General features: G+C 33.8%; 2 protein-coding genes across 2 annotated transcripts; both read right to left on the minus strand.

Moving 5' to 3' along the window:
• Positions 1-1,420: 1,420 nt before the first annotated feature.
• On the minus strand, positions 1,421-13,897 carry LOTGIDRAFT_208362 (hypothetical protein; the record flags this gene model as incomplete). Its single annotated transcript, XM_009045636.1, has 21 exons — positions 1,421-1,531; positions 1,756-1,826; positions 2,291-2,378; positions 2,918-3,042; positions 3,209-3,284; positions 4,016-4,114; positions 4,246-4,332; positions 4,841-4,945; positions 5,254-5,356; positions 6,086-6,251; positions 6,401-6,602; positions 6,934-7,080; positions 7,420-7,507; positions 7,691-7,797; positions 8,391-8,449; positions 9,018-9,105; positions 9,548-9,714; positions 9,936-10,050; positions 10,203-10,279; positions 10,449-10,607; positions 13,816-13,897. The coding sequence occupies 21 exons, from the start codon at positions 13,895-13,897 to the stop codon at positions 1,421-1,423; spliced, it is 2,322 nt and encodes a 773-aa protein (XP_009043884.1).
• A 3,389-nt stretch (positions 13,898-17,286) lies between these two features.
• On the minus strand, positions 17,287-20,263 carry LOTGIDRAFT_152181 (hypothetical protein; the record flags this gene model as incomplete). Its single annotated transcript, XM_009045637.1, has 3 exons — positions 17,287-17,577; positions 18,910-19,135; positions 19,572-20,263. The coding sequence occupies 3 exons, from the start codon at positions 20,261-20,263 to the stop codon at positions 17,287-17,289; spliced, it is 1,209 nt and encodes a 402-aa protein (XP_009043885.1).
• Positions 20,264-23,158: the final 2,895 nt, after the last annotated feature.

Raw genomic sequence — 23,158 nt, forward strand, 5'->3', positions numbered from 1 at the left:
GTGGAAGCATTCTCTAGATGTTTATGGAATTGGTTTTAGACCAGCTGAAGTAGTGCAGTCAATGAAATTCATCAATTATCATGATAATCATCCTTCATTCAAGGTTTTAAAATTGTGTATATTATTTTGCAAGTCACTAGATGGCATTTAAAAGATTTTACATCATCATCAAATATGAAAATTGGTTTTAGACCAGCTGAAGTAGTGCAGTCAATGAAATTCATCAATTATCATGATAATCATCCTTCATTCAAGGTTTTAAAATTGTGTATATTATTTTGCAAGTCATTAGAGTCTATCTCTAAGGCTTGAGTCTACAATAATGAATTGTGAAGAAAAATGGCATGGATGCCAAAGTGGAAAAAAATTTTTTTTGTTCACTGGGTTTCATGTTTTTTCAAAATTTACTTATTGAAAACCTTGTCACATGTGTTATCAGTGAACAAGTTTTTCTGCAAGTGGAAAATTCTTTTCCCTAATATAGTGCTCTGTAAAGTTATCAAGAATTCACAATGTAATGCTTCTTATATGAAGGAAAAACTGTCTATTAAAGTTGTGTAGGTATAAATTATATACTGGTATTCAAGGAATGGAATAATGAAATATTATCATATTTCTTATAAGATTTTTTTCTTCATTGTATATTTTCATCTGATTTAATCATTTTGGAGCTTATTTTAATATTTTATATATAAATTATCATTGTACAGAGTCAGCAGAATAAAATAATCATAGCAAGTTATAATATAATTATAAAACTTGTTATTCAACTTATATTGTTATTATTTATTACCAATAAGACATCAATCTCATGGCATAACCCCAATTAGACAATCACTTTTAATCCCTAAAGACCTTAAAAACCATCAAGATGAGAGATTATTTCAAGTTTTTAAGGGACAGATGCACCCTTTTCTGCTAGGAGTAAGAACTTGAATTTCCTCAGTATTTTAAGATACCACTCGTCTGATTTGAGGAGCTCACAGTTCTCCTGATCACTGTCATGTTGATTAAATTTATTCCATTAACAGTGTAGAATACAATGTCTATTAACAAAAAAAATCACACATCGGCAAGAAAGAGCCTGTTCAGTCACTACATTCTCTTTCAGCTCACAATTCAGCCAATATCTAATTGTTGAAAAAAAAAATTTGTGCTATTTTCACTACTCATCCATTAAATTTACAGTTCATCAAAAGTATTGTTCTCGTTAGACCAAAATATTTGTTATTCACATTTCAACAAATATGTTCTTCTAGACCTAAGAGCTCAATCTTCATTTATCACATTGCCCACAGAAGCTCAGTTCTCATACATTATACATCTTAAATCTCAATCTTTTTCCAACATTGTCTGAGACGAAAGAGCTCAACAGTTCAACTCATTGCTAGCTGTAATTTCTATATTTGGTATCAAGCTATCATAAAACACAGTACTGATGTAACATTATTCTAGCATGTTCTATAGCACCACTACCTTCATAAATTAATGATAGATTAAATGCTATTTCCTTTCTTAAATCATATATTCCCTGTAAATATAAATAACATGATTATTGTGGTACTCGCATAGTTTTGGAATGGTTCTAGTATTGTCCTCTTAGTCTGTACAAATAAATATTTTGTACTAGGCAATGTTAACTCATTTCAAACCTTAGATTGGGGTCCTGTTTTAATAAGTCTTAGAAGTTAAAAGCACATTCTTTAGGCCTTTTTTTATAAAAAGCATATGGTAGTCATTGAGATAAATACTTACATTGGGATGGTCTATTATAGGAGGGAAAGTTAAAGCTTTTTTATAATAGAATACTGCAGCATACTTTAAATCTACAAAAAAAGACAATCTACTCTAAATATTTCCAATAGCAAGGTGTTATAGAAAATAAATCACATTCTTTATAACTGGAACTGTTGTCTATCACTATCTTCATACTTTTCTCACTAAACTAAATTTAACTGATTTAAGTGAATTCATATATCAGTTTCAAATTTGTTATGATCAAAATCATAATGAAGTTAGACACATACAATAACTGAAAGTTGTCTTTATATAGGCTAAAGCTAAGATTTCATATATGCGGATCCGTCATGCATCATCTGTTTAAAATCGAAATCGTTGGTTTAGGAGGGTATGATTCCATAAATGCAGAAGTGGTATCCTTCAAATGGTCCCCGTCATGCGTCCAAAAAAAAAGCCGGGTGTAGCTGACGCAAGGCAGATCCGCATGACTTCCTGGAGGTTGTGCAGGTATATATATATATATGTAAGAAGAATACACAAATTAATTTACCTAACTGATGTAAGGCTCTTCCCATATTATAATAGGTTTCTTGACACTCTCCTCTCAATTCTACATATTTATTTAACATAGAAATACCCTAAAAAAATATATATTATTCATATTATTTGTAGGGTATGATTTTTTTTAAATGTGTGTTTGGTATTAAAAAATCCAGTCTCACAAAAATAGAACAATATCCTTTCTTTGCATGCACACGAGTTTCATTTGTATCCAGTAATTAGAATGGGATGCATGGAAATTTTACCAAAGCGGCTGGTTTACTGGCCACATAATTACCCAATAAATACCAGAACAGTTGTTACCAAGTGATGTCACATAACGTCATACCCATTAAGTTATATTACTTAGAGTTCAGGGTATATGATGTTTGATTTCATTAACACTCGGTGTTTAAAGGGTTAAAGTTATTAGAAAATAGTTGTGTTCGGGAGTAGGGGTAACATACTTTTATCAGAATTATGAACAGATATAATACATCTACATGTATATATTGTTATAAAATATCTTGTAGGGGGAATCACAAAGAACAAGATGCTTTTTTTGAAGGTATTTTTTCAATTTAAAAAGGTGCAGTTATGCTTTAAATTTGATTACATTACAATATTAATAGTTTACCTGTACAAATAACGTATGTTTTTTAGCTGAGAATTTCTGACAAGCTATATGTATATAACATAAACCAACACATAAATTAACCATAGGATCATTAGGTGTCTGTCTTAATACATTAACATATTCACCTACAAACGTAACAATTAATCTACTTTAATGTCTGAATTGAATTTCGTTCATCTGTTCAATAAAATTCAGAATACTATTTGTTTCTGTTCATTTTTGAGCTTAAAAGCTCAGTACATATTTACAATCCTAAATTCATTTCCACAAGAAATAAATATATATACCAACCTAAAGCATTTTTATAGGAACCACTCAATAAACAATTATGACCATTAGTTAAACCTAGTGGAATACTTTCAGGATTCTGAAAATATAAATGACAATTTGTCAACACTAGTTTTATGTTCACTTTTGACTGAATAAACAATTTTCAACCATTTGACAACCTGTTCACACAGCCAATAGCCACCCAATTATTGACACTGCAGTTAAAATTATCTTCTCTCAACATATACAATACAAGAAGACATGATATCATCTCCTAGCAAGATAGCCTGGCCACACATTCTGGAAACGATTTTAGCGACTTAGGACAGAAATTTGAAACAGGTAAGTGAGCTGTCCCAAACATATTCTATATGTCTCATATATCAAATATTACACTTCTATATGAAAATATAAAAAATGAAACAATACAATGAATACACAGGCTATCTGCACCATCACAATGCATTTGTCTTTGTTTTCAATCTTATTTATACCGTTGTTAATTCGAATGCGAGAGCGTCATTTGTTTTGCGTATGATCAATTAATTTTTTTTCCTCGCCGTCGTGCTCATTTCTTCTTGAAGTATTTTCCGAAAGAAATAATCCATTTTAGGTGTCAAGAATGTCATTTAGTGACTTGTGGAGATTGACGAAGTTAGGATAGGATTGTTAAGTTAGTATAACTGTAAGACTATTTTTAATAGGAAGAATCTTAAATTTAAGATGTCTTCATACCTGTTCCAAGTGCCTTGAATCGGTCCTAGCTAAGATTGTTTCGAGAATACACAGCCAGAAAAAAAATCATCAAACTTCAATAGAATCACATACCTTCATTAGAAGTCGGAAAGCAAATTTATTATGTCTTGCATCATTAGCAAATGATATGACTTGTTGAAATAAATTCCATGCTTGGTTACAATCTTTAAACTACAAAATAAATCAATGATTTGAAACATGGAAAATATCAAAATGTTGGAAATTAGTTATCATTATGCCATCAGTTATCAGATGTCAAGATATTTAGTCCAGCTAGTAAGCATATACATAAATTCAGATACCTTTAAACAAATATCCTTGACAAAACCATAAGCAAATTGACCATTTTTATTTAATATACAAGCTATCAAACACATAAACTCTGTTTCCTGAAAATAGTGACATAAATCATCAAATAGTAAAACTAAAATATGTTGGAAATTGAAAGATTAATATTTGAGTTAAGACAGTTTTATTTGAAGTAACTAGAGAGAATAAATACTTCAATAACAATCCATTGTACAAACACTAATATAGGAATCAACAAGAAACAGTTTTATTTGAAGGCTTATGTTTTCATCCATATATGTATACCTTATTTGGCAATATACAAGGCTAAAAAGTTTTTCATCTAAGTGAGATATCTCAATTCGATTAAAAAAAACTTTTGCCACGAACATGCACACTTATTTAATAAATCATAGACATAAGAACTGCAACTGTAACCACCTTGCAACATCACTGGCTAAAGTGTGTAAAACTTGAGGCGACTAGAGAAATAAATGACAGTCATCAATCTAGTATGAGACTTTCAATGTAAGGCTTAGAACTTTTCACTCACTAGATATTACATTGATATACAAAAACTTTTATGATAAATATATTTTCTAATCTTACCTTTATCTTCTCTTCATCTCTCATAAATTGAGGACAAGTTAACCCCAATGTTGTAATTTCTAATAGTTCTTCTAATCTATTACTTTCTAATAGAGCATTACATAGCTGAAAATAAACCAAATATAATCAATTACAGATTACATAAAATAATCAATAATGTGTTATCATAATCATAGACTCCTTAACTATTTGCAATGGCGATCAAAAAAGTAAATACCGTAAAATTCATAAACAATGAATCTATAAACTTCAAGGGGTTTGCTTAAAAAAAATTTTTTTTTTCATTTTTGCTGTAGTGCAGTCAGAAAAATCAAAAATAAACACGCGAGTGAATATATCCCACATCACATGTTGAGGACAACTCAAATATAAGAAAAAATATCAAAATACAAGACTGTATTTAACTCCTCTACCTTTAGGTATATAGCCCACATATCATCTGATGTTACTTCACAAGCTTTTTCACTAGTTGTCTGTTTAGATGTACTACTTACTGAAAACACGAAATACTGTTCACTTTTATATTAATTTATACAATATTACAGATTTCATAACAGGTTCAGTTTGCCAGTAGTTCACATATATGTTCACTTCCATGATGCTGTCCATTAATGTTCACACAGACAATAAAGATTGAAGATGTCATAATATCTGCATGTAAAAATGTTTAAAATGTCCTTTAAGCTATGACTGTCTGCAGTTTCGTTGAACCATCAGTCTGTAATAATTATGCAAAGTGACAGTTGAAACTCAAATCTGCAACAATATTGAAATGATCAAATACAAATGTCATTAAGCATCTCCCCCCTCCTCCCAAAAAAGTGGTAAGCCTTAAAGGCTGAAAAATAACCTTATCAAATATGGAATAATCCAATTTAACTAATACTTACAGAAAGAATCTAAAGATGATTGACCATGATGAAAGTTGATATAAGCTCTTAAAGCATCAGCTCTATGTTTATGTGCTCTATAGGAAAATACCACTAGAAAACCAAAGATTATGTATATATAAATTGAGAGCATCAAAAAAGCAAAGTAAACTATACATATGACCTTTTTTAATTTCAAGATGCATTCATCTCTGCCAAAACTTCATTTTTGGAAGTATATGGTATTAACTGTAATTTTACTTTGTATAGCCAGCATGCTTCTCTTCATTTTCCGAATTTTTATTAGGTCAGACCATTTAAACAAATTTTCATGTTTTTAATGTATCATAAACATGTACAACATAGCGTTCATTACTTACATTTCATAAAAGCAGGACTATAAATTTCTCGGAAATGTTGAAAAAGAAGTTTTTTGCTACAAATATAGAATTCTTCAAATCTGTTTTGTGAATATAATAAATGTGATTTATGTAATAATAGAACTTGATCTTCTTGACTTAGTTCTCTTTCTTCTTGTTCACCTGTAAATATATGACTTAATTAGCCATCCAAACTATCTACTGACTATAAGTATTTTGACAATCTCTTGATGGATTCTCTGCCTGCAAAGGTTTCAATATATACATCTGTGCATTTAATCATTATGTTCAATTTTGTTCATGGCACGTACATTCTGTAAAAACAATCATACCTCTTGACAATATCTCTACAGCTTCATCATGTTTACCAAGTTGTTGTTGTAAAGCTGATAAAGACACCCTAGCTCCAAAATGAGCAGGAGCTAGATCTACAACTTTAGTGTAAGCTTCAACTGCACCTTGTAAATCACCTATAGAACTTAGACATTCAGCATACCGTAACCATACAGCAGCCTACAATCAAACAATATATTTCAAATATATAATATCTTATGCAATCAACTTAGCTCAAAGTTTGTTTTCAAGGTTACATACATGCAGGTGTAGTGCACTGAATAGATGAGCCATAATATTTCTACAGGTATCTGATCTTGTCATTCGTTTTTATGTTTATTGAACCTAGATAGCCAATGAACTCATTTTGTGTCTAACATTTGATTTTGTCTGCTTTCACACTAGCTTACCTTTTGACTAAGTTATAGACCTGAATGATTCAATTCTAACTCTGAAAATAACTAAAAGAGACATCTTCAGCAGCTCTATACCATTTCAATGTAATATTCACCTTGTCAAAGTTTGTAGACTTTACCAGAGTTTCAAGAATAGGTATAGCTGATTCATGACACCCAACCTCCATATAAGATTCCGCTACATCTAAAAATAGATCTCCCACATCATTGACTTCTTCTTCTAGTAAAATATACTCTATCATCTGTAATAACATAATATATGATACCTTTATTTGTCCAATTTAAACAGAAATAAAGTGAGAACGAAGAGATGATGCATTTCATTTTGCTTGTTGTATTATATTTCTGAAGACACAGATTGCAAATTATGCACATGATGAAATGTTTTCTATGTTAGTTCATCCATTCTACATAAGTCACAAAGGCAGTGATAGTCAGTCAGCAATCAAATTAAGTTACCAATTTGTACCTTGATCAGTGATAGGTAGACATTTTGTAAATAAGTTATAATTTATCATGCTTTAACTTAATCTCTTTCAGCCTTAGTCACACTAAAATACAGATGAAGAAAAGTGACTTACTTTGACTACCTCTAAACATTTCAATCTTATCAAAGATACAAGTAATTTAGATACCAAATCAACTGGTAGTGTATCAGGTACATGACAACTGTAATAGATATAATATAGTGACTAACACGCAATGATTTCAATTATATTTGGGTGTAGAAAAAATTAGCTAATTAGAACAGATAAACAAAACAAAAATATTAGAATTTGTTGTAAATCTCAAGAAATTGAAGATAATTATTGCTCAAGAAAGGAAATGAAATGCATAGTATTGGGTACATACCTTAATGGTGGTTGAGATTGCAAAGTTTCCAAGGTAACTGAAACTGTATCATTCCAACAAGTATGATCACCCAGTTCCAATTCAACACCACAATGTCGAACCATTAACTAGTAAAGTCACATTTAAGTTTTCTTTTTAAATCATACTTAAAATTAGGCTTTACAATCACACATATAAACATTCCCTTTAAACTTTTAAATCTAAGATAGAGAAGGATTCATTGAAATCATTGATTTCACAGACAATGGCTATTGGAATACAGTATAACATGTAACATATCAATTGGAAATTATCCCTATTGATGTATCTTGGATAGTGACTATAATAGAACTTATATTATGTGAATATTTCAACAATTCTATGAATAATCGAACTGTCATAATGTGATGAAAAGACTCCACAGTAAATTTCATAAATCTTTTATCATTTAAAAAGATAACTTGCCAGACATGGTAATATCCGCCCACTGGCATCTTTGATTTTAAAGAAAAATATTTGGCAGTACAGTAACAATTAACAGTATGAAATATTCAGTTTTCAATAAGGTTTATCCTTGGGTGATAGCAAACACTCACACCAAGTTTCATAAAAATCTGTCAAGAATTTCACCTTCTAGAATGTTTACATTTTAAGAACAAGGTCAATAATTCATAACAAATTATTTTTCAATTTTTCTGATAAAAATGCTGTTTCTACTAACCTGTATGCAATCAAAATACTGTTGTTGACTAATATACAACTCTAATAGTAAATTAGTATCTGAAACAGACAGAATTTCGAATGAAATTGAGCAACAGGAATCTTATACTCTCTCCTAGTCCTTGAGTAATAATACAAGTATTTGAAGCTATACATGTCATAGCTTACTTATACCATTTGTTGTAATGTTATTGTTATAATCATGCTATGTTATTGAAATGAAATGACAAATTATAAACAATCAAAGTACACACAACACAATCACGTCCAGCATGTATTGCGTACATGACACTTGACAGGTTTCCTAATAGGAAGGGACATAAGTCTATTTATGGCATGGAATGTTTCAAATATCCGCAAATTTGTTAAGCCGCAGGATTTTATCGGGAATGGAAAGTGTAGATGTGCAGATAAAGAAGGCTCCACTGTAATATATTACCTTGTTGATTGTTATTTATTAGATCTCAAGATATAAAAATCAACAATCCATTTCTATAAGTATTGTTAATTTACAAGCACATATAAGTATGCCAGTACATTTGAGATATTAAAGTAAAATAAATCTCAGACAGATTCAAGGACATAATAACCATGAATCAAGCAACAAGCAACAACTCTGTGACCTAACCTTCTGGAGAAAGTAAAGCAGCATGATTTTCAAAAGCTTTAGCCATGACATCTATAGCTATCTTATCTTCACCCATCTCATGATATGTCTACAAAATATAGAAACATGATACAGTTACATACAATCTGACTTTTTAAGACAATGGTATACTAATGGGATAAGAAATTTAAAATATTTATGGTATCAACATTTGAAGTTGACATCTGAACCAAATTAAAAAGACATCATCTGACATTGTCGACAAATGTTTCAGATATAAAATCCTCTTCAGATTAGGAATTTCCAATTGGGTTTCAATCCTATGAGCAAAGTACATAATACCTGTAAATATCTCTATTCTAAGGTGAGTTTCACAAATAAAGTCATCTATACTTTTGACAGATTGGTCATTGTACTTTTTTAATTCCACAAAGGTTAACAAATGAAATCTGAACAGCATAATTTTTTTTTGATTTATTTTTTCTGCGGGTGACGTTAAATCAGAATGACTGGGAAATACAATCAAATAATTAAATTATCAAAAGATGTACCTTGGTCATATCCTTGGCTAAATGTAGATATTTTTCACCATCTGTTTTAGGTAATAAGCGTAAAATATTCTGATAACCTTCTAATACTCTTTTAGTTTCTCCTAACTGTTCATGTAGACTACACTTCTGCCAGATATATTCCATATTGTTAGCATCATATCTTATAGCTGGAAGGTGAATTCATGACAAAATAACTTTCTCTGTGTTTGATCAAAAACCACAACCAAATAACAAAAACGCCATCCAAATTCAGTGATGTCTGACCTTAAGTGTATATTTTGATATCTTTTAACACATCTAAGGATATTCCTATGCAAATTACGTATATGAAGTCACATGGGCAGTTGTGACTAGCACTGCAAGTTTTGTATAAATTTTTACATTTTACCTTTTCCATAACATGCTATAGCTTGTTTGATATCATTTTGTTCTAGAGACATTTCAGCCAATCTCACCCATTCTTCAGAATCATCAGGACTCAGATGGGCAGCAATCAAATAAAACTGAAATATTCAATGTTGTATCTAAAAAAATGTAAAGCTTTTGTGCTTCAGTTCAAACCATAAAAAAAGTATCAAAATTAACAATAGTCAATCTCTATGTAATAAAAACACACAGTTCATGAAATATCATATTTAATAGAAATGTAACTTACCTGAAGAGCCTTTGCTGAATTACCTAATTCTTCATATAACATACCCAATGTTTGAAATGGTAAATAGGCATTTGGTGCTGGAAAACAAATAATATTTAATATGTACACATCTAATAATTAAAACAAAACTTTTACTTAGAAAAACTTTCAAGTCATTTTAATCCAAATACTATGGTAGTATAACAGAGAATGGTTAATCTGTCTATTGTGTTCAAGTCAAGTCACTTTAGCTAGAAATATTATTACCAAGTCTTATTACTTCCATACACATCTTAATAGCTTCATCATGCTCTCCACGAGCAAACTGTAAATTAGCTTCACCCATTAGTCCATGTAAACCTTTTGGAATATCAGTCTTCTTCCTCCTGGGCTGAAAAAGTTTTATATTGAAGAAGTTAAGTCTATCTTTAGAAGTAGTGACAAAAGCTTTAATATCATTCACTATAGCTCATCTGATGCTGCAGATATGTGATGTGGATTTACAATCATAATGTTAACAGCTAGATCTGGAAATATGTGTTGACCTAGTATGTTGAGAACTGATACATGAGCAAAGAAAGCAAACTCAGTTCATCTCATCTTCTTAGGATAAGAATTTGTGGTAATTGTAGAATATTACATTGAGAAATAGCATACTTAGGACTAAGTTGATTGTAAACAATTTTAAGGAATGGGGCCCAGGACTATAAGTTTTGAATAAATAATAACATGAAAACAATATGTTACCTTCTTAAATTTGATTGGAGAATTTCTATCCTCATCAGGAAATCCTTTATGGGAAACATTTGGGGGAACAAATGCCTCTTCAGAACCTTCCTCTGGTTCTGTAGCTAGATCTTTAGTAGCTATTTCTTCTTCAGCACCAACATCAGTTGAGTCATAAGTTACTGCATCATTGTCTTGTTTCTCCATAGACTTTAATTCCATCTGAACACTGAATTCTTCAAATGTTATTTCACCTGTAAGAACAGTAAACTGAATAATGAGATGGATTTACAGAGGCATCTGATCATAAATTTAGAGAACAAGAACATGTTTATCACTAACACATTTTCATCTCGAGTTTACTGATTTACAGAATATTACAATTTGTTGCATTTCTTCCACATTAAGGTCACAAATTCTTCTTGAAAAAAATTACTAGATCCGTAGACGGTTCCGATGCAGTGCGTATCCAACCTGACACAGCTACGAAACATTGCATTTTAAAGGGAAAGTGGGAAATAAAAGCATGTTAACATTCGGTAGTAAAAATTAGAAAAACCACTTAACATTGGGTAGTGAAAAGACGCATTGATTTGATAACATTGGGTAGTAAAAAGTGTTAACACTCGGTAGTAAAAAGTCAATTTTTATAATCGCTGTAAAACTGATAATAAACACCGCACAATACAAATGAAGATATATTTGAATAGATCTGGTCGAGCACAATAACTTTTGTTCTGGTCAAAAGATCAACAAACGTCAAATAAAGGTGATATGAGCCTTAAAAGTGTTGAAAATTGCTGTTTTGGGACGTCTCTAAAAGCGGAAGTATATGTCAGACATCAAAGATGAAAATATGAATGGACATCATAGATCAATAACCTTTGACCTTGCAAAGACCAAGGTCATGCATGTAAATGGTTAAAATATCAAAATTTATAAATCTATTCCCTTTCTTAAAGTAAAAGGCCCAAACAAATGTAACTTTATCACTTATTGTCCCAAGTAGTGATTTATTTTTATGTAAAATTTTGATGGTGACAAATGCAAACTTTGCGAGTTATAACAATTTCAAATATTAAAGGTGAAGGTACAATCATGAGATATTCGTAAAAGTTTTTTTTAAGGCAATGGTGACTGTCGGTGGAATATAGACACCGTGAATTTAAGCACAGTTACTATAGAATTCAGTACAAAATTTTCAATTTTTAAAAAGTGCAATTTTGATCAAGTGCGATATATCACCAAAAAGGAGAGATCATGCATTTTAAGAAATTTTGTCGTATGTTAATAGGGCAAGTAACAGAGCTCTTCAAAGTTAAAAATCGCGATTTTCAAATGGCTGTAGAGTCGGAAGTTAACGTTGCACAAGACAAATGATGGAATTTTGTGATAGATCTTGCCAAGAGCAACAACTGTTGTTCTGGTGACAAGGTCACAAGATATGATCCTTGAAAGTTTTGGTCCAAATTGAAAAAAATCAACTGGAAATAATTAAAAAGCAAATTAAAAATTCAAAAATTTGCTCCCACACGATTGTTAGGAATTGTTCACTGATAATATAGACTTTTAAATAATGCAAATCCGATTAAACCCCGACCCCGAAAAGTACTTTTATAAAGAATTTTGTCATTTTAAGATGGTGGCTGATCTAATACTTCCGGGACAAATTTCATCATTTCAAATCTTTTATATCAACAATTCTAGCATGTTGCAAAAAGAATTTTCTAAATATCTATAAAATCTTTTTACAGGCATAAAGCGCCAGAACTGAAAGGGATATCAAAATTTTGAAAAGTAATTTTAGTTTACAATCAAAATAGCAATCAACCTGTAGGAAAAGATCAAAAGTCAAAATATGAATTTTTGCATGAAAAACTTTTGTTATATATAGTTAGAAAAAGCACAAAAAGTCCATTCAGAATCTGAAAACAATAACCATCTATTTTAATTAGGACTCATGCTAGAGCAGTCCAAAGTTGAAAATTGTGCTGTCTTTGGACAGCTATAAAACTGGAAGTAGAAATTGGAGATCAAATATAACAGTAGCAAGCATAGCCAAGGCCAATGACCTATAATTCTGTAAAGGTCAATGTGACCCAAGGTCAAGGTCAACAGATATGAGACTTCAAACTTCAAAAAAAATTCAAGCGGAAATTGCAAAAAGGCAAAAGCGAAATTCAAAAATCGGCTTCCAACATTTTTATCAAATTTTAAGCTTTCCTTTGAAACTGAATAACATTTTGACGTATTTCAAGAAAATGCAAATGGTGGCCAAAATATCAATTTTCATGTCTAGTTAATGCCTCTGATTTTGTAACTGATAACGATATCTACCTTTTAGTAAACGTTTTAGTTACATTCATTCATAAAACAGGAAGTAGGTCAACCAGAAGTTTGTACATCGACTTCGTGAAAACTGGAAATGATGCAAAGTTTTTGATTATGCCAATTTGTTTTCTGTTGTGATCTGTTTTCAAACCAAAAATCGAAAATTTTGTCAAAATTTGCAAAATTTGGCTCAAAAATGTGTGCTATGAATTTTCAAAATCGAAATTTTTTAACTGCAATCCTATTGGATATTCTTGCAAGATCCCAAAATTGAAAACCCGAGAAAATTCGCTCCAAAAATGCGCCTTTTGCAAACATGTTCTAATTTATATCCACCTAGTAATAGACCACAAATGTAGATGTTTCTGCAACTATTACAGATTCTTCAGATTAGGCAACACAAACTCATATTTTTTTGAAATTACGAAAACAAAGCAGTGCGTTTGATAACTTAACTCACCAGTCAAATATTTGAGCGTGACATCTGAACCCACCGTGGCTATCTCTTTGTCCAATAAACTACCAGATGTAGATGGAATAATATCTTGAACTACATTTCCTGTATGATCAGTTAAACACATCTCTATCATGCCTTCTTCCACTACCACCTCTTCTTCTTCTCTTTCTCTTTCTTCTTCTTCTTCATCATTTACAACCATATTCCCTGACTTGATAGTAATTTTATACAATTTTTAAGTTGTCAGTTTCACTGTAGAGCACAATGCTCACTCTTTGGCATTGCTAGTAGGCCTATACTTTGACTTGGTCTTAGAATGTCTTGATATCATTTAAATATTTGATTTCCGAGCAAGATCGTTGGAATATTGAAACTTGTGCATTTTATTTAAGTGAATACAAGGTTCAAAACAGTACTGGTAATGTTAGACTGACTTTGCTATGATCATTGTAAAAAGTTTTGCAAACATCAGTGAAATAAAACACACTGTCCTTCCAGAAAATGTGCCAAATTTCGATTATGTATACTATTATGTATAGACCGCTTGAAACCTCGTATATGCCATATTTGGTCATTTGGACTTTTTGATAGTGTTCGAAAGCTTGTAAAAGCACAGATCTTGTGATCAAAACCTCGTATTCTTAGCTTGATTGTAAATAACTCAAAAAGCACTAATTAAATAACACGTATATAAACAGTCAGATTTAAAACCTCGTAAAATATATTATTATACGAGGTTCAATGTTCCTTTTTCTGCAGATGAAAATGAAAACCTCGTACTGTATTATTATACGAGTTTTTGGTTCAATAGGCCGGAGTTCAAATTGTTATACAAGGTTTATATTTTCAAAGAATGAAAACCACGTATGAGGTTTATATTTTATGTTTTCAAAGAATGAAACGTAAAAAAAATAATAAAAAAAATTTTAACAAAATACGCGTACCGGTACAAATAGTTTTTTGGGTTTTTCTCAAAAAGTAATTTTGCGTCATATATAGTTATATGAGGTTTCAAGCGGTCACACACGAAATGAGAATATTGTCAAAGTTCTATCAAGAAATAGCATTATCGAAGAATCTGGTATTGAAACCTGGTATATGCCATATTTGGTCATTTTGACTTTTTGGTACCATTCGAAAGCTCGTAAAAGTCCTTGTATTCTTAGCTTGATTGTAACAAACTCAAAAAGGGCTAATTAAATAACACATATATAAACAGTCAGATTTAAAATGTTCAATGTTCCTTTTCTTTCTGGATGAAAATGAAAAGCCAGTATACTGTATTATCATGTTCAATAGGCCGGAGATCTCGAATTGTTATACAGGTTTATTTTTTCCAAGAATGAAAACCAAATGATTTATATTTCCCAAGAATGAACACCAACTATAGCGGTAAAAAATTAATAAAATAGATGGTTTTAACAAAATACGCGTACAAATAGTCTTTTGCGTTTTTCTCGATAAGTAATTCCGTCTTACATATCGTTAGAGGAAGTTTCAAGCGGTCACCCACGATATTTGTCATTCTGACTTCCCTCTCTACACCGGTAATTTGTTTTCAGTAGTAGTTAAAATGAATTTAAAAATATGACAGCTGTAGAAAATAATCATCCAGCCTAGATAATTTGAAATGTATACCATTTTCTGCAGTTTTTGCCATGCTTGCAACTGTTGTGTAGAAATATCTCCTTCGAGATTTTTGAAAAGATTTTCACTGCTTCTTTTGTCCGCCATGTTTATTTTTCGAAGGGAGATAAATGTGTAGTTTTGAATTTATCAGAACACAATTGATATATGATAGACCCCATAGGTTTCAAAAGGCCAGTTTGGTTTGATAAAAAAAAATCAATGCTGTCAACTAAGTATCCATGTGCCCCAGTTAGATAATTGGTTTTAGAGTTATTGACTCTATATTACCAGTACTGTAGTTGAAGATCAGAAAATGATGAAGGTGATGTAATTGATGACTCTATAATATGTTGATGACATGATGTTGATGACAGAAAGACTGTGGTTTCTAATGTTATGTCCTGCCTCAGATTCTGATACGAATATTCATTTTGTATGATTATGCAGTCAGTCAGTCAGTACTATTATTCCGATGTTCCGCCGCAGCCATTTCTATTTTGAGCATGCCGATCCTGACAAACACAACATATACGTGGCCAACATAAGGTGGATCTGTCCAGGTCTTCCGAGGTGGGTTGCAGTCCCTCAGTATGTAATCTGAATGCTGCCATTTCCCAGGCTGCCATTTCCCAGGCGAAAAGCTTGGCATCGGGTGGCAGAGACTGACAGTTCTTGGATGGCCAAAACAGGGCTGCAAGCCCATCAATCATGCTGACGGATTCGACTTCCTTCCAGTCTTAGGCATAGATCCTAGCTTCCCTTAATATCTCCAGGACTTGCTTTTTTTCCTCCACATCCACTGCTACCAGGATGATAGTAGTCGATTCAGCGAGGCTGGCCTGTGAAAAGTTATTCTGAAAAGTGTTCAGATCAACTTCCGGTATAACGTCCTCGTCTACAGTACTCCCAAATTCGGGCAAAATCTGCAAAACTTCAAAGTGTGGTTCTTCCTTTCTTCTAATGGGACTATCACTTCAGGGCTCTGGCTGTTTGGATCAGGGACAGCACTTGGCCTAGCTGCTCCTTTCTCCATTTCTTCCACCAAAACGTCCATTTTAGGGCTCTGGCTGTTTGGATCAGGGGCAGTACCTGGTTAAGCTCTTTCCAAAACAACATCACTGGTGGCTGTAGAGGTGGACGACTTCCTCACGGAGGTGAATGCCACGGAATACCCTCGTTTCACTTGGAGTAGGAAACGAGGCGAAATTCCCAGGAGTTCAATCATCCTCTTCTCCAAACCAGACTCCATAATAGCCAACAGCACCATTCTTGAAGGGCAGCAAAATCCAGCTGGTGGCGGTATGGTCATCTTTCGGAATAACGTAGCCATATGCCTCTTGGATCAGATGTTAGGTCGGCAGATACGGCGAGTAAACCACAAAGTATGCTCCTGGTCAGAGAAAGTAGCCTCAAAACCGTCCTGCTTTACTGCAATACCGTATACACTGATATCCGGCACAGACAGGGTCATAGGCTTAATCTTTCTTTGTTGGTAGATCGGAATAAATCGGCTTTCTCAAACCACCGACGATGACCGGGCTCTCTCCTGGTAGGATGGGGAAATGGAAGAGAACTCCCTACCAGTCTCCCAGTCCTGAGTTGTCCACTTTGTAACTGTAACAGCTTCTTGATTTGGTAACGGTACATCTTCCATTCATTTAGTAAAACAATCGCAAATAGTCAAAACAAACTTAATTGCCCTAAGCCGACTTTGGTAGTGGTCCAAAAATGACTATGTAATTACTCATTTGTGATTTCTTTTCCATTGCTGGTTTCCTAGCTGCACACTGTTTACAGCCTCTACAATAGGTGTGTACTGTTTCTTTGATTCCAGGCCAGTAAAACCCATTTTTGACTTTCTGTGGTTTTATTTACTCCAAGATGTCCCGACGATGGCAAGTCGTGACAGTATTTAAGAACAGCATCCCTCTTTATTTTAGGTACGGTGAGTTGTAACCGGGTTCAATCATCACCTTTTCCCTCCCAGTTCCTATAAAGTAGACCGCCCACTAACTGCAATCTGTCCCATTGCGACCACAGAGTTTTTAATTGCGAACTGCCATGTGCTACTTCTTCCCAGGGTGGTCTTTTTTCTATGTCCTTAGCTTTGAGAAGTGGGTATATGTCAGGATCTCGAAGCTGTTCCTGCTGAATATCATGTAGCTCCCAAAAGAGTACAATGCCTGTCTTTAAATTCGGGGCTCTGGCTCTGATGTCTGGTAACTGCATTAGCGATGTGAGTGGGAAGATCGTCTGTGGGATCAGTACACTCATCTATATTGACAATTTGAATATCTTCTAGGCGCTTACACGACTAACATGGATTGCGACTTAAAGCGTCTGCGTTACGATGTAAATGTCCAGGTTGATGAGATACTTGTAATGAGTAGTATGAGGCTAATCCCAGGAAACTCTTCAGATGTTGGAGTGCTCCAATTCTTTACAGCACTTATTTTGTCAGGGTCAGTTTCAATTCCTTTTTCCGAAACAACATGTCCAAGAAATTTAACGCTGTGGTGGAATAGGGTACATTTAGATGGTTTCAGCTTCAAGTTGGCATCACCCAGTCGCTGGAATACATGTTCTAATCGTAGCATGGTCTCTATAAACGAACCTCCAGGTACAATGATATCGTCCATGTACAGCAAACATTCTTCCCATTGTAGGCCTCTCAAGACATCTCGCATTAATCTCTCAAATGTTGATAGCCCGAATGGCATGACAATGAATTGGTACAGACCTTGGCTAGTTGAAAATGCCGTTTTCTCTTTGTCAGAGGGTTCCATTCCAATATGCCAAAAACCTGAAAACATATCAAGGCAACAGAACCAAGACATGTCGTGTAAATGTAATGAGTCGAGACATTCATCTATTCTCGGCAACGGGTAGGCATCTTTTATAGTGACATCATTGAGTTCCCAGTATTCTACGCAAAACAGATAGCAGGAATCTTTTTTCTTGACTAGTACTATATTAGAACTCCATGAACTACTGGACGGTTCGATGACCTGTCTGTTCAACATTTTTTCTCTTCCCTTTCAGATTGTCTCTTCCAAGGGGTAACCTCCTGCATGGCTGCCTGATTGGTGCTGCATTAGCTGTATTGATCCGAAGTAGAACTTTATCTGTTCTACCCAGATCGTCCAATGACTTACAGAAAACGTCCTGGTACTTGCGTAAGAGCGTAGTCAGCTGGACTTGCTGATCAGAATTTACCTGCTGGATACGTTGACTGTAGAGATCTTTCAAGTGATCATGAACTACAAGATTTGCTTCACTGTCTCCTTTACTAATGTATCGACAGCTTACAGTTCCCTTTGTTGGTTCGACGTAAACTGCTTCACAGATGGCTAATCTGGAGTTTGGGTACAGCGTTACTGGTTCGTCATGACTTGTACAGGCTTTGGGTTAGCATCCATGGATGTTCATTATACCCTGAGTGATCGCGAGTTTGTTTAGCCCAAAGTAGTGATGCCTCTAACAGTCCAATTTTACCGCAATTCTTCGTGAAGGGATAGATATTTTTATCATCTAGATAGACTGTGGTGGAATAGTAACAGCCTCTACAGAGTGAACGGCACACACCATTTCAGCTTCGCCGCCTATCCAAAATATTACGACTTTTCTGCCAGTGGAAAACTTCCTATAATCTATTTTGCTTACATACTTCAAAAGAAAATCTTGACCCACGATAGCAGCTGGGAACATATCACATACTAGGACAGGTATTTGATACGTTGCACCTTCTAATTGTATTTGCATGACAGCAATACTGTATGTCGGCAGACTGTTACCATTAACATCCTTGAGACTGAGCAGATTGTAATTCTGGCCTGAGTTTTTTTTTCAATTTTGAAAAGTAGCGTATTGAGATAATCGTGTCGGTAGATCCACTATCAATGAGGAACGATATTTGTATGCCATTGATCCATCCAGAAGTATAAAATCCATTGTCGAATTGGCCACTTGTTTCTCCACATATTCCCGTCCTTTCATAATTACATGTGTCTTTTTCTGTAGGCCTTTCAAACTCCGGCGTCTCATGGCCTATTGAGACGACGGTCTTGTGCTTCGATTTTCATTTGTCATAGACCAATCTGGACAATTCCTTATGATATGTCCTGGTTGGTTACACCCATAGCGTCCCCCATTGTATTGTTGTTGAGTTCAATTACATCCTTCAATGTTTTGTCAATGTTTACAGTTTGATTTTCCGTTGATGTGGTCTGTCCGACTACTAAACGTACAGATCACTTCTTATCGCACCCATCTCCAGGGATATATCTTCATATCTTTCTACTACATCTACTGCCTGTGCTACAATCGCACAATTACGATCTATACATCTGCATTTCATCCCTAAGGTAATACATTTATAAAACTGATTTAATGCGAGGGCTTCTTGGGCTATAGCAACTAGCGTAGGATACGCTCTTTTAGTCATTTGTCTTAGATCATCTCCTAATGCGGTTATTGACTTCTCAGATTGTCTCTTCCGTGCTTCTAGTCTCGATAACCATCTGGTTTGCCGTCGAGTGCTTCCAAATCTTTGCCCCAGTTGTTCCACTAGAGATACGTAGTCACCCCTTTCTTCCGTAGACAAATTTATGTAAAAACTTCGTGCTGGACCTCTCAATCTTACTGCCAAAGCTAAAACCTTCTCTTTCTTCATCCAGTTACCAAGTTCTGCACATAGTTCAAAGTGACTAATATATTCCTCCCAATCCCCATTTCCGTTAAATTCTTCGGGCTTAACAGGTAGGTCCATTCTTGGATATCTTCGTTTCTCCCTTGGTTCTTGATTAGTGGGTCTCTCCCCTTTCCCGTGGCCTTCTTCGACTCCGTCTTCTATTTCCATCTCTCCTTCCTCTAACGAGACATCTCCCTGTCCGACGATTTGGTTTCTAAAAATTATTTCATTGTCCGGTGACTGTGCCATTTTTCCAATTGGTTCGTCTTGTTATGTAGGCTAACTGGTTTAATATAGAAATATTCTTCCCTGGAACATATTTACAAATTCTTTATACATTATACATTACCACAATTCACAAAATTTGACGTAGTTCGTATCCTGTATTCCACTTATAGAACTGTGAAATCCCATTTCTGACACCACTTAACAGGTTGATCCCCAGGTCCAAGGCTTTTCTGGCGGACAATCTCAGTAGGAAGAATGCAGACAACGAGAGAGAGAGAGAGACAGGTAGGCCTATTACGTTTTCCTGACAAGTGGAATTTTCCTGACAAGCAAACTTTAAAGTTACAATTAAAATGAAATCAATTTATATTATGCCATTTAGGGCTTCCTAAGACTTTTAGAATGTACAATAGTTAATTTTTATGATAATTACCTCCGTGAATTAAAGTACCGAAATAATTATTAATTATTAATAATTAATTTAGTGTTTTAGCTCTTATGTCAGCGTAAAACCAGAGTGCACGAATCCTTACACAAAATGACTTTGCCTTTAATGAAAAAATTTATTTCCAGACTTCAGGCACCGCGATGGGCAAAAGATTTGCGCCGAGTTATGTAAATATCTTTATGGCTGAGTGGGAACTGGAAATATCTTCCATTTCCCCTTTTGAACCTTTCTTCTATGGAAGGTTTCTTGACGATATTTTTATTATTTGGACCGAGTCTTTAACAAATTTTTGGCAATATTTTGAAATTTTAAATAATCACCACCCTTCTGTAAAACTAACTGCGAATATTTCTGAACAAACTCTGAAAACTCTTTTCACCCAAAACATACTTTTACGGGAATAATCAAATCACAAATTTTGCGTTTTTTTAGAATTTGCACTCAAAAAGTAGATTTTGATGCAGCTTGTAGACTAGTTTTCAGTAAATTAAGAGAGAGAGGCTATTCCAAACGATTCTTGCGCAAAATTAAAATGACACTGTTTTGGACCTTTTGAAAATTAATGAACCCCCTCCTGCAATAAATAACTTTGGCGCAATACCATGTAGAGGTTCTCGGTGTCGCACCTGTGAACATATCCATACGTCTCATTATTTTCAAAATAAAAAAAACGGAAACATATTTGAAATTAAAGAACGTATCACGTGTACGGATAAAAATATCATTTACCTAATTTCGTGTAAATAATGTGACAAACAATACGTCGGCGAAACCCAGAACGCGTTGCGAACTCGATTTAGCGGCCATCGCTTTGATATAATTCATAGCAAAAATAGACCAATTTCGCATCATTTTAATTTACCTGACCATTCCATTGAAGACCTACTTATCAGGCCTATTGAATCAATCCCTGACTCTGATATTATCAAACCAAAAACCAAACGATTACAGAGAGAAAGCTACTGGATGGACCAACTCCAAACAGTGGCTCCAAATGGACTTAACATCCAGCATGATAATCAAATGATTCCATTTGTTGCCACCTTTAATCATACAGCTGCCAAAACCTCATCCATCGTCAAACAGTATTACAGTGAATTACAGAGCAGATTTCCGAATGTATATACCAAACGACTTGTAATTGCCTATAAGCGCAATAAAAACCTTAGTAATTTTCTGGTCCGTGGTAGACTCGATCCCATTGAATCCAATAATACTTGACCCCCCTCTCTATTTTCTAGCTCATTAAGTATAATATATTCTAATCCTTATATATAGATGTTTTTTCTTTTCAGAACCTATTCATACTCTTTTCTTTTAGAACTGGTAACAAGAAAACTTTCATATTATAGACTTTTGTTTATTGTAGATTACTCGTGGTTGTTTTTTTAACTTAATACTAACTATGCTAACTTCACCTTATCTTGTATTGAACATTTATCTCTTTATTTGTGACCTTGGCCAGTGTTTTACATAGAAGTTTTTAGGAACTTCTTCACTCTTAACACAAAACATGGTGCAAATCTTAGTTACAAAGAAGCAACGTTACTTCAGACTTAAATGTTATTTACAATATACCATGTAGATGAACCTTACTAATCATTAATAAAAACAATAATTCCCATTCCCCCATTTACAAATATCAACAACAAATCCATCCGCATATACGACGACAACAAAAATGGCTGCCGCCATGCCCATGAACAGCTCTAACTTGACGTTACGTTATTATAACTAAAATGCATAACATGACTTAACACATCTATTATAAGCCGAGATCTACCCATCCGTAAAAGGATGTGGCACAGGCGAGTCAAAATCAAGGTAGGAACAACGTTTTAAACAATGCAACAATCACATGCTTTCGACCTGTCAGTAGTCTAACGATCGTGAGTAAACAATAATAACTTATAGGCCTAAAAAAATAGCTATCGGCCCATGCTACATTTGTGTATTTCATGCACAGCTAAATTCTGAAACATTCTGTTTCAAGAATAAAGTAATATGTACTATGCATGACTTCGTATTTATACGACAAGCTCTACTACAGCAGAAATGTGCAAGTTAGATAGGGGCGGGTTATCAAAAGGCCCCATTATCCTACCTAATCTAATCTCTTTTTCCAATTTTGCCTTCATTTCAGTTTTGTGTTGTTCTGCAGATAATAAATTAGGACAATCAGATTTCAATCGTGGATCTGAATAATTATTGTAGTTTGAACCCGTGTGAAAACCCATATTTTAATTCTATTCCAGCCTTTGTATTAGGATATATAGCTCTAGATATTTGAGTAAATTTTTAGTTTTGATGTGGGAAACGCCCAGGTCCAATATATCGCTGATTAGAGTATCTGTAGTTATTATTTGACCCGTTTGGTCCTGAATGTGCTTGGTTCCTGTGTTGAGGATAATTTTGTTTGTTGTTAGGGGATGAATATCCGAAATTGTTATTACAATATATTTTTGGGT

The sequence above is a fragment of the Lottia gigantea genome (assembly GCF_000327385.1).
Source record: "Lottia gigantea unplaced genomic scaffold LOTGIsca_1, whole genome shotgun sequence".
In the NCBI taxonomy this organism is placed as follows: Eukaryota; Metazoa; Mollusca; class Gastropoda; family Lottiidae; genus Lottia; species Lottia gigantea.